At 43.3% G+C, this 16,150-nt stretch overlaps 1 protein-coding gene across 1 annotated transcript in view; it reads left to right on the forward strand.

The window, feature by feature from the left end:
• Positions 1–16,150, forward strand: part of LOC142417837 (dynein axonemal heavy chain 9-like) — a 121,606-nt gene that overhangs the window by 43,078 nt on the left and 62,378 nt on the right. Inside the window, exons 12-15 of the mRNA XM_075518928.1 lie at positions 3,471–3,635; positions 6,075–6,215; positions 10,096–10,266; positions 12,167–12,289. Of these exons, the coding sequence (XP_075375043.1) occupies positions 3,471–3,635; positions 6,075–6,215; positions 10,096–10,266; positions 12,167–12,289 (600 nt within the window). The remainder of the gene's footprint in view (positions 1–3,470; positions 3,636–6,074; positions 6,216–10,095; positions 10,267–12,166; positions 12,290–16,150) is intronic.

The following is a 16,150-nucleotide window of genomic DNA, read 5'->3' on the forward strand; positions in this document are numbered from 1 at the left end:
CAGGTGCACCGACCTCTGCAGAAGACTGCTGGTCAGGAGCTCGGTACCTTCTTCTGCCCCTAATCTATTTACTGATGTGAAAAAAGCCACTAGGGCCGTTTGATAGCTGGGGGGAGCTCCTTGAAGACACAGATTTGAATCTTTGGATTCCCCAAAGGAGAGGTTATTCTCTAGTTGTGTTTTAATCCATCCTCTCTACCCTGGGACAAAAGGCCCAGGCGTTTTGTATCTGGCGAAGGTTTAGGGCTCTGGCTCATGGGCAGATGGAAGTGACTCCTACAGTACTGTACTGAGTACTGCACTCCTACAGTTACCGAGCTCAAAATCTTGTTATGGGCAAAGATGGAGCACACCTTATACGTGGAGCCCAGAATTTATTGTTAACAACCTAATCAATTTATTGTTAAAAACCAAATCAACCAGATAACACTAACGTTTTTTAAATGTTCTCTCAACACAGTCTGTTTCCATAATCTTTTTCTTCATTGTTTCCCAGTTATTCAGCCTTTCTGTTCCTCCTTATCTTTGAAGCTAACAGGACTGCACTCCTGTTACAATGGGTGTTCAGAGTCTGAGACCACATTTGCACTCTACCATATTTTGGTTCTAGAGACAGATCAATCTGTCCAGCGTAACTACTTGCTCAGACTCTAAATTAAAGCCAGGCTAAAACAGGTTAAGGCAGTAGTGACCTGGCTGTGAGACAATCACAGCTAAGGGAAGCTGAAGGCAAGCAGCTTGGGCCAAGGCAAGCAAAGCCAAGTCCTGAGACCTTCCCTCTCAGGTCAGTACAAACCTTCTGGCCTTTAGTCTCATTTGCAATTTCCTTTTGCGAGGATGACTGTGGTCCATGCGCTGGTGGCACTGCCTGTGGTCCACGTAGTCTTACTAGGGCTGGTTTCAAGTATCTTCCACCTTCACCAGACTTTACTGCTTGGACTGAAATGTCTCAAATGGCATTTGCCTCCAGTTCATTGTTTGTTTAGTGCTGAGAACAGCCTTGGGAAGAATATTTTGGCAGCTGCATTCCAAGCTATAGGTGGATAAGCCATGAGTTAGGGTTCTGCCTTGCTGATTCAGTAGTTAAAGTGTGTGTGAAAGTCCCTGCACATTTAGTCTATGATGGACAGTGTTGAGGTTCTTCTTCAGGAAAGAACATGCTCTGCAGGAGTGGACTGAAAATACAGGGATTTTTTTTTTTTTTCTCTGATTTGTGATGTTAAAATAATACAATAAAACCAGCAGAAAGGACAAGGAGAGGAAGGTGGCTACTGTGGCTGAGGTAGGAAGGGGTTGGTAGTGAATCCTGCAAAACTGGCCTGTAGCTCTGGTGAATTTTTTTTTTTTCCATGAAACAAAATTTTGAAGGCTTTCAGAGTAACCTGTTTCCCAGAAGTAGCACTGTTATATATCAACTGTGAAATAACAGATAATGAGCTCCACTGCAGAAATAAGAAATGATGACCTTGCTACTGCTGAAAACAATAGCATGATAAAGCTGCAACAGATGCAGACTGTTATGTGGAATACAGCATTGTATGCACTTCTAAGGGTGCGTTTCAGAAATTGCATGATGATTACAAGCTATTGGAGCAAAAATCACACACATCCTCATTAATAACTCCAGGGCTTACAGTCCATGGTCTGGAATAATAGCTTGCAAAATGTCATTTTTCAAGGCATGCTATGCTTGAATGACAGGAACGCACAAAATTAGCCATGTTAGTTTTCTGTTTCAAGACTTGTAAAATATTTACCACCATGGGCAAACTCCTGTGTGTAATGCCTGCAGAACAGGCCTTTAAAAACAGCCATTTATAGCTGAAATACCAATAAAAGGCATGCTTCAGTGCACACTCTGCTGAATACTTGGGTTGACATTAACATGGAATGAGCGTGTGTGCAGCAAGTATATGAAATTTCAGCCCAAATATTGAAAGATGACTTATTAATGAAGGAGTTAGTTAATCTGCTTGAAGACCTCTGAAAACAGAGCAAATACTGCTGGCTCCCTTATGTGTTGGGGGATTGGAAGAGACATAGGGTCACTTTTCCCATTTCTGGGGCTCTTCCAGACCCTGTAGGTGGTTGGAAAGTGTGGGTATGTTTTCCAAAAACTGTCTTTGGAGCATTAAATCACTTGGCTTATGACACTGAATCTGTCATGTGCCAGTCGCTGCGGCCCAGAACTTGTCTCAATTCCATGTGCACCGTGTCTGCTACTTCATGGAGCTGGCTATTTTTTGCAGGGCTATAAAAGACTCTTTTGCAAGTTACTTGAGTTTCTTGGTTGTGTCACTTAAATACAGTCTGAGGATTTAAAACTGTGTCACACAGTAGTGTTTTACGTAGCAGGGTGTTAGCGATTGACTTCATTTATGTAGAAAATAGTCACCAGGCTTATATCTTAGCAGCATCCAAATTAGATGCACAGCTTTCCCACAGGTAGTTTTCTGTGGTAACGCTAAAAATAGGGGTTCACAATAGGACCATATAGTGGAATAACATAATATACCTGAAATCCAGGAAAGATGCCATTTCACCGGGCAAACACGTAAGAATAGGGCAATCACATTTCATGGGAGAAAGCATATTCTGGAGGATCAGTTCAAAAAGGAGCCAGATGAGAGTCTTTGTTTCCACCGTGAACAGTGTTAATGACTGGTGTTTCTGCAGAAGGGAGGGAAATGGAACAAGTGTCTGGGGAGAAAGGAGGGAGCATTTCACAGAAATTGGAAGAATTTACGCTATAATTCAGAAGATCTGCCCTTGAGGCAAGATGGTTGTTACTGCTCTGTATCTGCTTGGCCGTCTTTGTGCTGAGTTTGCAAATCCTTTGGCAGGGGGACTTTGTCTTTGCATATACAGCTTCTAGCACAGTAAGCCACTGGTCCCAGTGAGATCTTGAGGCCAGAATATAAATGAGAGCAGCAATCAAGTGAGGCCATGACCTTGCCCTCAGTTCTGAGCCTGAGATGCGTTGTGCTCATCTCTGGACCCAAGTGACCTTGCTGTTATTTTTTGCCATCAGGTTTTAACCCTGTGTTCCTCGTTGGTGGTGTGACTGGTGTTGGTGTGTAGTGGCAAGTGCAGAAGTTCACCAGGAAGGGTGAGAAGCAGCAGGGACTATCCAGGCTGACTTAAGCCCAATAAATAGATACTTCTAAGATGGAGATGCAGGATGTATGTTTGAGATGGGGGATGAAGGTCTTTGCCTTCTGATTCATTTCCAGCATTTTAATTCATTCCTAATAAAAGGGCTCAGTTCTCCTGGTGCGTTCTGTGCTGTTCAGGGTTTCTCTGGGTTGATGGCTGGTTGGATATGGAGTAATCTCCAGAGCTCTGCCCATGCCCAGGAGTTGCAGAGAGCAGGAATAAGCAATATTGGACTATGGCAGTTGTCAGTTAGAAGCCTGCTCCCACACACTGCGTGTTTTGTGGCTAAAACTTTCTGAATTTATTATTTGCAGTCAGATCTCACAAAGCAACAGAATGGATTCAAAATCACCTTGAAAATGTTAGAGGACAACTTGCTCTCTCGGCTGTCATCAGCATCTGGGAACTTCCTGGAAGACACAGCGTTGGTGGAGAACTTGGAGATCACTAAACAGACAGCTGCAGAAATTGAAGAGAAGGTACAAAGGCAGTGATAGCCTAGAGAAAAGCACGTGTGTGATGTTATCTTTAAGGATTTCTGGGTGGAACGTAACTTCTTTACTCTGCTCATCTCTGCCCCTTCTGCTGAGTAGAGAATAGAAAGTGGTATAAATTGAAGTGCTCGGCATTCTGGACAGCTTCAGGCCATTTAGTTCTTTGGAGCTTTTGTATGTTAAATGGCCTATTTAAGACCAAGAGAAAACGGCAGTGCCTGATGTAAAGACAATAAAATTTACGCATTGTATCAAGGTAGCTTTAAACTGTTCCAGCGTAATCCCAAATATATCACACTTCCTCAATTAAGCTGGATTTTAGTACTGACCAGGGACTGGAATCTGTTGAGTTTGCGATCTCGAGTAAATCTGCAAGAACTTGGGTGTTTCATACCCTTCCATTCCTTGGACTATAAATCAGCATTTGTGTTAGCTGTGCGGTGTCAGTTTTGCCACCTACCTGGTTCACCTTGCTGGCTAGATGGGGTTAGTTGCACAGTGGTTTTCCCTTGCCACTGAGGGAACTTAAGAAGTGTGGTTGTCGTGCCAGGATTGCGATAGGACTCCTGTATGGCCATTCTCAACTGCTTCCCTCCACAGTCCTCCCATTTTCACAGCCCGGACTTGTCCTCCTCCAGCCCACTGGCCCCTGCTCCCTGGATAAGTTAGCCACTTGCTGGGGTCAGGCTGGAACTGCCTCTCACTTCCCAGTGCTGTAGCCCCAGCAACCAAGGAACTAAATGATCCTCCACATTAAAAATTGAAATTATTTCTGCTAGCCCTTCGTGGTACATGAGATGCATTCAGCTCCCTAAGGAGGGTTTGCTTGAACCCCCAGAGGGGATATTGAAGGGATGCTTTGACCTGGCAAGCTCAGCATCTCCCTCTTGAAGTAAGTGTTCTTGAAGTGCTTCAGTCTCTAAAGTTGTGGTTGTAAAGCTGCCAGCTCTGTGGCAACAGGGAAGAATTTTAGAGTTTGCACCTGGTTTTTATGAGTTTGGTACCCACATGGAAAGCTGTCTCAGGGCCCCGTTGGAGGTCTGCTTCTCAAGCCAACCCTTACTCTCTTCTTGGTCTGTCTACCCAAAGAAAAATGTTCAGCCAACATTTTCCTTCCTATGGAAGTCCTCCCTGCTCTATTTATCGAAAGCAACTGTCTTCCCCACTTCTGGCTTTATTAATAAATGGCTTTTATTAATTAAGATAATATTAATTATTTATTAATAAATGGCTTTTATTAATTGATTTGGGGATAGGATATCTAAAAGTAAAGTTGCCCAAGTCTAAGCTAGTGCCTGGGCTCCCTTCATAGTCAGTGGAAAGACATGGGTGCTGCCAGAAGGGGGACTCATCTGATGTAGACAGGTGATTCATGGCCCATGCAGATGCTTGTTTCTGCAGTAAACATTGAAGCTGCTCTTTGGGGGACTCAGCTATGACAGTCCGTCATTGCTCATGGGTATGTGCAAACAGGCTAATCCCTCAGATCCCAACATGTGTTGGTTGCACACAACAGGCTAAGGCTCAGTCTGTGCTTTGTTGGGAAGGTTTGATGTGCCCCAGCCAGATGTGCTCACACCAGCTCAGGTCACAGCAGAGAGAGACGCAGTGGTGTGCATTTCACTGGGGGCTGTGTCATGCCCTGCTGCCTTGTACAACATGTGCTGAGCCCTTTTCTGCCACATCCCCATTGCATGGTTTGCTGAGCTATCTGGATCAGAACTGGCTCGGCAGCATGTGGCTGTGTTGCAAGACACGACTGTACATAGCCAGAGCCTAAAATAATCCCCAGGAGGCTCGAGGATGTCGCTTCATGCTGCTGAAGTGGAATGAAAGAATGAACAGGAGTGAGACGATAATGGGGTGATGAATCTGCCAAAAGGATTTTCTCCATGTCCATCACAGCAGCTATGCAGACACCTGGCCAGCAAGGTAGGGGTGCATTAAATCATGGTGAGGAAAGGCAGCAAATAGCCGTTATAAATTAGCAGTTCTCAGCCTTGGGGGAAGCTGCCTCGAGAGCAGCACTAAGTCTGTTCAGCCCTGTGCTGTTAATGACCTGCACAGGAGGGGGGCAATTAGCAGGAGAAACTCATTGATGAGAAAAACAATTCCAGTTAGTAAAGAGCAGGGATCCTAGAGAGAAGCCTGGAGGGGGCTCCGGAAAACAGAGGACTGGGCAACAGGGTGGTAAATGCAGTTAAATGGAGAATATGCCAGAGGAAGGGGGATGCTGGGGGTGGGCGGCTCAAGCCTGGCTGCACTCTGGTTCAGAGGGCAGAGGCTGGTCCCCGCAGTGGTCGCATGCAGGTTGTCCACTTGCTTGGCCTGATGTCTTTGTGGCAGATGTCAGCCCTCCCTGGTCTGAATACTCAATTCACAAAGATGTTTTTGCAGTAATTTTGTTCTGTGTTTTCCTCCCAGGTCCAGGAGTCTAAGGTGACAGAAGCCAAGATTAATGAGGCCAGAGAGCACTACAGACCTGCCGCCACAAGGGCCTCTCTGCTGTACTTCACCATGAATGACCTCCATGCCATCCATCCCATGTACCAGTTCTCTCTGAAGGTACAGTCCCCATGAGCCGCGGGCCATGCCCAAGGCTGCAGGAGGCAGTGCCGCTGCTTCTGTCTCTTACTGATGTTCAAAGTCATTGTCTTGGGCCTCTTGGGGATATTTGAACTCCCAGACAAAAAGGTGATCTAACCTAAACCATTCTGCTGATTTGGTTTTATGGAAAAGTTTCCTGTAATTTATTTCTTTATATGTCCACTTAACATACATTACTCTTAACTTAGTGCTCATTGGGAAAGATTTGTCCAAAACTCGCTGCAAACGCTGAGCAGAACGCATTCATCGCTGCCCTCGGTGGAAGGAGCAGAATTTCAGCAGCACCTGCAAAGACCCAGTGAGGAGTGGTCTCAGTGATAAAAGAAAAGGTCCCTCTGTGTTGAGTACTGAGTGTGGGCCAGGGTCCCTACTCGGCTCTGAATGTGCCAGTCAGCCCACCGCAGGTGGTCAGATTGGGATCAGGTTAGATGAGCCTTAATTATCTTTTCTTTCTTTTGCTTGGTTTCTTTCTAAGCAGTTGAAGTCTTGCGGAAAGACACAGTCTGACTTAACAATGCATTAACATCCTTTATTACTAAAAATCTAGGAAGTTTCTTTGCAAAGCAGAACCTTACAAGCCATTTGTTCTTTCTTCCATATTCATAGCCTTGGCCTGGAAGAACAAGATGAGTAATGGATTTAAAAGATTTCATATGGGGAAAGAGCCAACAAAGTACTTTTTTCTATGTATTTTATATATTTATGCACAGAGATTTTGCACAGCATTTGGAGTCACTTGCTCCATCAGTTAATCTTTTCTTTATATTTATGTTGGTTCTGTATCTGTGATGTCATCAGGGTCATAATGCCCATGCGGATATTTCATAAGTTAACAGGAATTGCCGCAGCCTTTAACAGTTATCCAAGACCTTAATGTTGAAACAGTCCTGATTTCCCAAATGACACAGTATTAAAACATCGCGTCACTCTCTAAACACAGTCCTGTCCCACTGAGACCACATCACCAGGGATTTATTGCCACCTTCTGTACAAAAGGCAAGTCATTCCTACTTCCATCTCTACAACACAAGGGTCCCAAGCAGCTGGGCTTTCAGGAGCTTGGATGCTTCCTGCATTACAGTTACAAAAGCCTTTCAGGTAGTCAACAGCATGGTGTGAAATCTAACTTTGGGTTAGTGTCTGTGTATGGTTGGTGTGAAGGAATAGGTAGTATGTATGTGACTTGAACGTTCACCGCCTTTTGGTAAGGGCCTGCGCACACGCTTATTTACAGTCTGGAGGTGAAGAGCTGTGTTTCTGCTCTTCTCACAGTCTTATGTGGCCATCAGACAGACAAGCAAGGCTACATCCTAAAATGTCCTTAGACTAGAAGTCCAGATGGAATTTATGGGTGTGTTACCACCTTGCAGTGTGGCCACTGGCAGTCTCAGTTACAGACATGCTCATGATAGCAGTATAAACACCCCAATGGGGGGACCATGCTGGGAGAGAGACCACTTCTTGCCCCATGTAAAATAAATGTAGAGGAGACATAGCCAAAGGGTCTGTGCTCCAAAGGCCTTGCTACTTTTCTGTCTTGTCTAAATAGACTACCCTTCCTGGCATAGCAAGCGCAGCTCTGTAGTACCTGGACGTGTTACATGGAGAACTAGGAATGATGTCCCTCCTTTGGAGAACACTCCCACCTACAGCAGTTCTCACCAGAACACCTGGAGAACATTTCCAACATGACAGGTTGATTTTGATGTAATTATTACTATTCATAGTGATGGGGCTGAATGATGCTACTTGCCATGTGGCAGCAGAGCCCAGTGGGAAGTCAGTAGCTTTTGTGGGAATTAGAGCATGGCCATGTTTTCCAAGTTTCTTGACTATCTTTGAGACACCAGTGCTTCTCTTTATGGCAGGTGTGAATAGACTGAGACTCCACTTGCCACAATGGAGGAGCTAGATCTTTAGAACAAAATATATGACCAGTCGTGAATTCATAGTTCGAGTCTTTGCTTTATGTTTGGGCATCACTTAATCAGTTGTTTTCCGTTCCTTGACTTGTAGGAAGTGGGGCTTCTTTCAAGCCATCCGCTCTATCTTTGAAGCTGCTTAGGCAGGGGTCCCCTCTTTCTGTGCTCTGCACGTGCTGCCCAAGACACTGGGGAAGTCTTGGTCTGAGCAGCTTCTAAGGACCTGCTTCAGTAAAAATGAAAGTGCAGACAATCCCTTGCCTTGGCAGAGTAGTCTCAATAGGTCTGGCCAGTAGACACCCAAGGACCTTTCGGGGTATTTATCAGAGTTCAGGTTTTAATGTTTTAATAAATGGAAGACCTTTTTTTATCACAGGAGAAACATATTTTGGGGGATGGAGGGTTAAATGAGATGGCATCCTAGTCTAGAACTTCTTCCAAATGATTTCTTACCTTAACAAGTGACCTGGAAAAAGTAATTGAGAAGACAATTATACAATACAGAATACAATATTTTGAGCCTCATCCACAAAGAAGCTTTTCTTTTTGATATGTACGACTCATATGTTGAAATAATTTTACCAGAAAATGTATCTTTTGTGCAAGGGTGCCCTTTGAAAGATTCATTCCTTACACATACATAATAGATACAGGAGTTTCTGAGGTTTCACCTTTAATCTACGTCTTCTGTATTTTGTTTGTTTTATGTTTTCCAGTTAACATTAGCAATGTGTATAAATGCATAGAAAATTATTGGGTGAAATGTTTTTATCTAATAAATTTTGATGACAGATCATAAAACATTGTGTAAAGATGCACAGAGATGATTTTAAAATACCTACCACACAGCTAGAAGCCCATTATAAATTAGAGCACACAAGATTTATATGCTACTCTGCAGCATGTTTTAACACAATTTAAAGAAATGTTACGCAGGAAAATGCATTCTGCAATTATTTAATAATGCAATAGGTATCAGTGTTACTTTAATTTGTTGAGGCATCGTTTTTCCTTTGTAGAACCCTAAAAATAATTCTGCCAACACAGTCATGCCTTGTCCAGTTGGTGCTATTAATTTGGATTGGCCTGGTTGTTTCCTATTAGCTGGGTCCCAGTGTATGGAGCCTTTGCATTGCTAATCAGGATTTAGGATTTTTTTTCTTTTTCCAGTTCCATTTGGCAATTTGCTAATGGGTTTTCTTCGGACACCTCTGAAAGTTTTTTGTCTTTTCTCATTTAGATCAGAAAAGTTGTTACAAGAATCCTTAGTATCTTATATAAGAGCGTCATTCTCGATGCATGCACCCATCCCCAAGGGGACTTTACTGACTGGTTAATCCCACTTCCACAAGATGAAGTCCTATCTGCCCTTCTCATCTAGTCCTTTGCTGAATCCAGACAGTAAAATACTTATGGGACTTTTTTTTGTATTTAGGGGAGTTGCTTTTTTCTAAGTTGAAACATTTGTGAAACGGGAGGTATGCTTTCCTCTGGGAACGCCGCTATCTTTTGGCTCAACTTCTGCAGAGAAAGTGGACGGTGTAATCCCTATGAGAGAACACATTTGGTCAGAGAAATGTTTCCTATATCCACTGTGTCTTAATTCAGTCAGCCTGTCTCTGCACTACTTTCTCAAGCCCAAGAGAACGCAATGCCACAGGGAGTGTCATCATTGCCTGGCTGTATGTTCCTGAAAAAGCAGCTAAAGGCAGATACAGGGTCTGGTCTCTAGATTTGTTCCCCTGCCTCCTGGAGCTGGTGGGCCACACTACTGGGCAGATGGGAATGCTTTGTTTGTGGCCCCAGATAAACGGTATCTGAGTTGGCTTCACTTACTGCAACACTTCAGGTGATACCCAGGAGCATGCAAAGAGCATCTAGAAACCACCGGTGCCGTTCTGTGTCTCCCCACCTAGGCATTCAGCATCGTGTTTCAGAAAGCCATTGAGAGGGCATCTCCAGATGAGAGCCTCGCAGTGCGCGTGCTGAACCTCATCGACAGCATTACCTTCTCTGTGTTCCAGTACACAACACGGGGGCTGTTTGAGTGTGATAAATTGACCTACACTGCTCAAGTTACCTTCCAGGTAAACATCACCATTTCATGCAATTTGTATGCAATGATTTATTTTACAGGCAAAGATATTGGCATGCAGAGAAAGCTCAAACTGTCACAGCTGTGGCCTTCAGCATCAGAGCAGCAAATACAAGGACTGGGGAACTGATTTTCTTCTCTGCCTCTCTTGCTGATAACAGTCACAGATGCTGTGTTTGATTTGCATTATGCTGACAAAAGGTTGTTTGAGAGAGTGATATCTGCTTGCGGGACCTGAAAAAAAGGGCAAAGCAAGCTGGTCTTGAAGGCTTATTGGTTTTATCCAACAGAAATGCTTGCTACATAGCTACTGTCTTTTGTCTAGTATGCTAGTATAATTTTTAGTCTACGATCTGAGCAAGGAGATCTTTGTATATCACTATGCTGAAATCAAATTCAATCAATAAATAGTGCTTGGCATGATGTTGCAAAGTTGTTATTAAGTTTGTGCAGTGAATGACTGTGTAAATGCCCTGAGACGTAGAATGCAGATATGAACCAAGTTTGAACTGCTGAAACACTGTGCAGGTCTAGTTAACCTTGATCCAGCGATTGCCATGATTTTTTTTTAATTCTACATAACAAAATACTATGTGTAAAAGGGAAAGTAAGTATATATACACACATATATATACATATATAAAAAAATAGACTCTAACAATATATTTAGTTAATAAATTGTCTGTGTGTAAAAAGTCAGCTTATGTTTTGTAATGTCAGCCTTAATTCTGACCCAAAGGATACCTACATTTTCTAATATATATCTCTAAATAAAGTATTTAAGCAGCACACGTTGTGCTTGTAACTACACTAAGCATTAAAAAATAGTTAATGGGTCACTTTAAGCTGTCAGGAAAACCAGCATCCACAATTTCAGTGTGTGGAGGCAGTTGAGTGATGAGGCACAGGATCCTCCCATATAAAAAAGCAGTTGACTCTTGAACTGAGTACGTTACCATCATTGGTGGAAGAGATGCCTGGCACACTTCAGATGCCATTGCCCAGTAGACAATAATGAGATACGGTCTAGGATCTGTGACAAGGAAATGACAAACTCGCCACTCCAGCACTGTTCTTTTTCCACCCAGAATTGGTGTTCAGGGTTTTGAAGTTTGTCTCTGAGATTTCAGAAGTCGGGCAGTGCACTTGGAGCAGTGGCTCCAGCTGGGCTCGTGAGCATGTGTAGCTTTCCAGAATTAGCTCAAACGTTGCTCTGGCAGTCTTATCCATGTATTCCTGAAAGCCACCATTGGTGGTAAAAACATTGTTAGTAGCTGAATGGCCCAGGTGCTCTCCACTGTTTGAGACCTCAGGAACCTGCTTATTGTCTTGGTGCATGTACCATAAGAGGTGGTTGTTGTTGTTGTTTTGGTTTTTGTTTGTTTGTTTGTTTTTCAAAACACTCTCAGTATGTCTCCACTTACTTTCAAAATTGAACAAGATAGTGAGAGATGGACAAGACCTTGGTAGCATGCCCTCGGGATGCATGCTCTGGTTCCTTTCAAGAAAGTGATCTGTTCTCTGGCTGCAGATATCAAGCATGGGGACCTGCAGCGCACCCTGCAGCCCACGTCTCTGCTGGCAGTGACTCCTGCTCCGTGTGCTATCTATAAACCTGGATTCCAGCCCTTCTACATCTACAGCTCACAGCTACATAGTTTTCCCAAACTCTGGTCCTCTTATGTTGCAATCTCATACTCATTCCTGGTCCTCTTTTGGGGAGACCCAAAGCACCTGCATGGTATATTTCATCACACCCCTCCAACATGGGGCACTGTGTACTTTTTAGCCACACTTTGGCAGCTACATGAGTTGAATAATTAATCTGCTAGAGTATATTGCTGCTGTGTATCCTGGCTGCTTAAGGATATTTTGTTTGTTTGGAATTACAGATACTTTTGATGAGTAAAGAAATCAACACAGTAGAACTGGATTTCCTACTAAGATACCCAGCACAGACCAGAGTCACAAGCCCTGTGGAGTTCCTGTCTAATCACTCTTGGGGAGGAATCAAGGTACCAGTTTCACTTGAACTGTGTGAAATCAGCATCCCTTATCTCCTCTAAAAGCCTTTCAGCAGCCTTCAGGTTGGTCCTTATAGCATTTGGTGAACCAAGTTCTGACCATACATGAGAATTAGCATAAAAATGCCACAGAAATTGAGAGTTCTGTAGGTACAAGACCAGCTTGGTGGGCTTTTCATGACTGTACTCCTGATGATCTGTGTGTCCCCAGGAAGGTGATTTTTCCCTCTGAGATTTAGGCTTCTCTGTAAGAGAGCAATGAGAATATCCTGTGTTTTTTGTGGTTATAGATTGTAAAGGACATGGAGATCTTCACTGTATTTGTGAGGGGGTGGGAATTTAAGGTAGATATGACCATCTGCAGAGATGTGCTGGGGATAGAGTAGTGACAGCAGACAGACCTTCTGCAAAAACATACTGTGAAGTCAATGAGAAGGTCTAACAGCTGCCATGTGTTTGAGGTGAGAGGTGAGGAAGAGCATCCCAAAGAGATGTGAGTTATCCTGTCTTTGCCCCTATTTGTCAACAAATGTGGATTGTGCTAGATTTGAACCTGATTCAGCAGGGTTATGATTTGTTTTCTGGAAGGGATCAAAATGTTCTTCAAATTAGGCATGCTCATTCACACCTTGTTGGATCTAAGATTGTATCTTTTGTGTTATTGTGGCTTCTGATCAGTGTCTAGCACCTGCTGTGATTTAAGAATCAGTTTTTTTTATAGCATGCTGCCTTTGTGGGACATTTGTGTGGTGCTGTAAAGTAGGGAGTGAAGACATCCTGATTTCATTAGGATAGTTTTCAAATTTTCACCTGGGACATTGGGTTTTCCCTTTCTCTCCCTTCCACCATGCTGCACAGAGAATATATCTGGTTCCTGGAGGGTGACCAGACAAAATATCTTCATCCAGGCCCAAGACATCACTGATGTTCTTTTCCTGTTTATATTGTTGTTTTGTGGAGCTTTCCAGAGTTTTGCAGGAGCCCTGGCTTATGGTGCCACGTGCCTTTCTAGGCAAGAACATGCTAGGCTGTGCTTCACTTGGCAAACACTGTCTTTTAAGGTAGCACAGAGCTGGAGCTCTAAGTTGCAGACTGCAGTTCAGAAGTCAAATGAAGCTGGTCACCCATAGCGATTTCAAATGGTAGTATGGAACAATTCATGCCAGATGTGTCTGCCCTGACCAGGAGTTATCATCTCCGTCTCTTCACTGTCAGCGAGGACGGAGCCTCTGCCTCATTCTGCGCACACACACGACCTAGCTCACGTTGAAAATGTCACAATTGCATTTTCAGCCATAAAATAAGCTTGGAACTTCTTGCTAAACCATCCCTGTTCATCCTCTAAAAGACATATTTCCATAATAATGGAGGAATTAAAAAAAAATTCTACATCCTTTTTTTAATCATCTTTTGTTCAGCAGTGGCGTTTTGCTGTTCAGACAGCAGCAGCTTTATTTTTGTTTCTCCTTTGAAGACAAATTAAATGGACACTTAGGGTCAACACACATAATAGGGGAACTCAGCCATCAAGCCCATGAAATACACGCTTTGCAACAGCATATTTTGTCTTTGGGCTGTGCAGTCTGTATAGATTGGAGATGTACATACCTATTATTGCTTGAAATCTCAGGCTTTCTCGACTCTGCTCTGTCCCTGCCTATGTTCAGCATGGGGATATATAGGGTGAATGGTGCCTTTCAATTCCTCTGGAGTCCTTCTGGGTTGGAGCTCTTCACTGCTTGGGAGCGTTCTGCACTGCAAAGCTTCTTTCTATTTCAGTCCTCTAAGTTTCCTCTGGACAGTGAACTTCCTTCCACCACAGGTTTCAGAGGTTTCGGGCTCTGATTCTCATTTTGGAGATCCTTTTATGTATCTTAGGAAACATATTACTCTTGTAGTGCCCAAGGATGCCTTTGCTAGTCCTGCCTGCAGGTGGTACATTCTCCAAGCAGACACATTCTAAGTTTTCAGAGCGTTTTCTTCTCTGTGAGATGATCCCTTCTGTGCTGGCCAGTTCCGATTCAGTGTGGGTGAAATGGCCTTTCATGTTCCTCATGTGCTTCATCACGATTGTTGCAACTGCATCACTACTGTGATGAAGTTGGTACAGTTGCCAGATCAGGGTCATAAACACCAGAAGGAACATCAGCTCCCAATCATTCATTCTTCAGACTTTATTCTTGCATCACTGTTTGACATATCCAGAACAGGCATTTCTATGCAAAAAGTGTCAAAGTACATAGAATACTGCGTCAGAGCCTGCTATGAGACCAGCAGTAAGGAACTTCTACTCAGCAGAGCTCAAATACTGTCAGTGGCATCACTGAACAAAGTCTTTGCCCCTTCTGCCAGCTACATGTCCTAGCTTTGTCCCCACCAGCAGCCTGCACTCCGTCACCCCTCAGCCATCCAGAACTGATGTGGTGTTGGGTATTTATCATGTAGTCGTCATGTGCGTGGAGTAGCTGGAGACTTACCCTGAGGTAGGCAGGAATTGAGAGCGGACTGTCATCTGAAGTTGGTTTGCAATAACTGATTCTCTTTGAGATGAGCCCTTCCCACTCAGCTTCCTCTCTCCCACTGAGTCTCTCGGGGTTTTTGGTTGAGATGGAAACTATGTGATGCCAAGAAGACGCGGCTCTGCGCACTCTTTTGCTGAGCTGTGAGATGGCAGGATGTAAATGTGTCCAAGTGTGCTGCACGTGTCAGGTGTCTTCAGCCTCAGCATGCATCCGCTGTCCCCATGAACTGCACATCTCGAAGAGCTGCAGTCACTGGTCAATAATCCGCGCTAATTTTGTGTATTCCAGGATTTTCAGATAGTGAATTCTATATTATCAGATACTGAATACTCTTCAGATTGTCTTTTGTGATGATTATAGTATTGATTTTACTATAAATAATATGGCTGGTGTCAACTTTATTAGTGTTTTTGTTCTATTAATGTGTGTTGGTTTATTAGCCTTTGAGTTTTTGGCAACTCCAGTTACTTGAGGCATGGTTTTAGTACAATCACATTTTGTCACAGACTGCTATAATTAGGTTAATTAGTCATGGCTTCTATACAGCTTATTAGCAGGCTAAAATCTCCTTTTCTTTCATCAGGAAGATTAAGTGCTGTAATAAATTGTTTCTTCAACAAAGCTTGAGCAAAGTACATTTCAGAGTCATATTTCAAATTCGAAGTGGAATTTAGCATTCTGCTAATTTTTCACAGAAACATTGAAAATGCTCCTGCACAAAGTGCTCCTCTTGCCAGGGGTTTCAGGCCAAGATAGTAATGCCAAAAGAAATCAATATTGATATTTGTGGCCCATTCTGTGCCTCCCATTTTGGACACATTAACTTCAAAGGAAACCTCATTAGATGTTGGGCATGCAAATAGCCTTGTGTGACTTGGCTTATTATTTATTGTTGTTGTTTGATTAATAATATATATAGGCTAATAGTTCTTTGCTGTTGTGCAGCTCATGATGCTGGAGCGTGTGACACACATTTATGATTTAGTTTTCCAGCTTCTTTCAGTAAAAAAGTTCAGTAAGAAGTTTCACAGAGCTTTTTGCTGTCATGCGTGTGCCAGGGAAGCTCAATATTTACCACTGAATGAAGAAACCCACATACCTGTCCAGAAGGGCACGGTTTGTAGGGAAGGCTAATATCTTTTATTAGATCTGCTGATAGACTTTGGAAAAATAGGTAAGTTTCAGGCTTTTTAGTGCTTCTTTAAGCTTGAAACAGGAATTGAATTCAAACTAAGTACAGGTCGAGAAAAACTGCTCTGAGCTTAACTTGATTCTGTTCATCAGTCAGCCTATATGGGAGACGGAGCCCCTGTGGAGGCACATTAGTTAG

Source organism: Mycteria americana, chromosome 16, assembly GCF_035582795.1.
Source record: "Mycteria americana isolate JAX WOST 10 ecotype Jacksonville Zoo and Gardens chromosome 16, USCA_MyAme_1.0, whole genome shotgun sequence".
NCBI classification, from domain to species: domain Eukaryota; kingdom Metazoa; phylum Chordata; class Aves; order Ciconiiformes; family Ciconiidae; genus Mycteria; species Mycteria americana.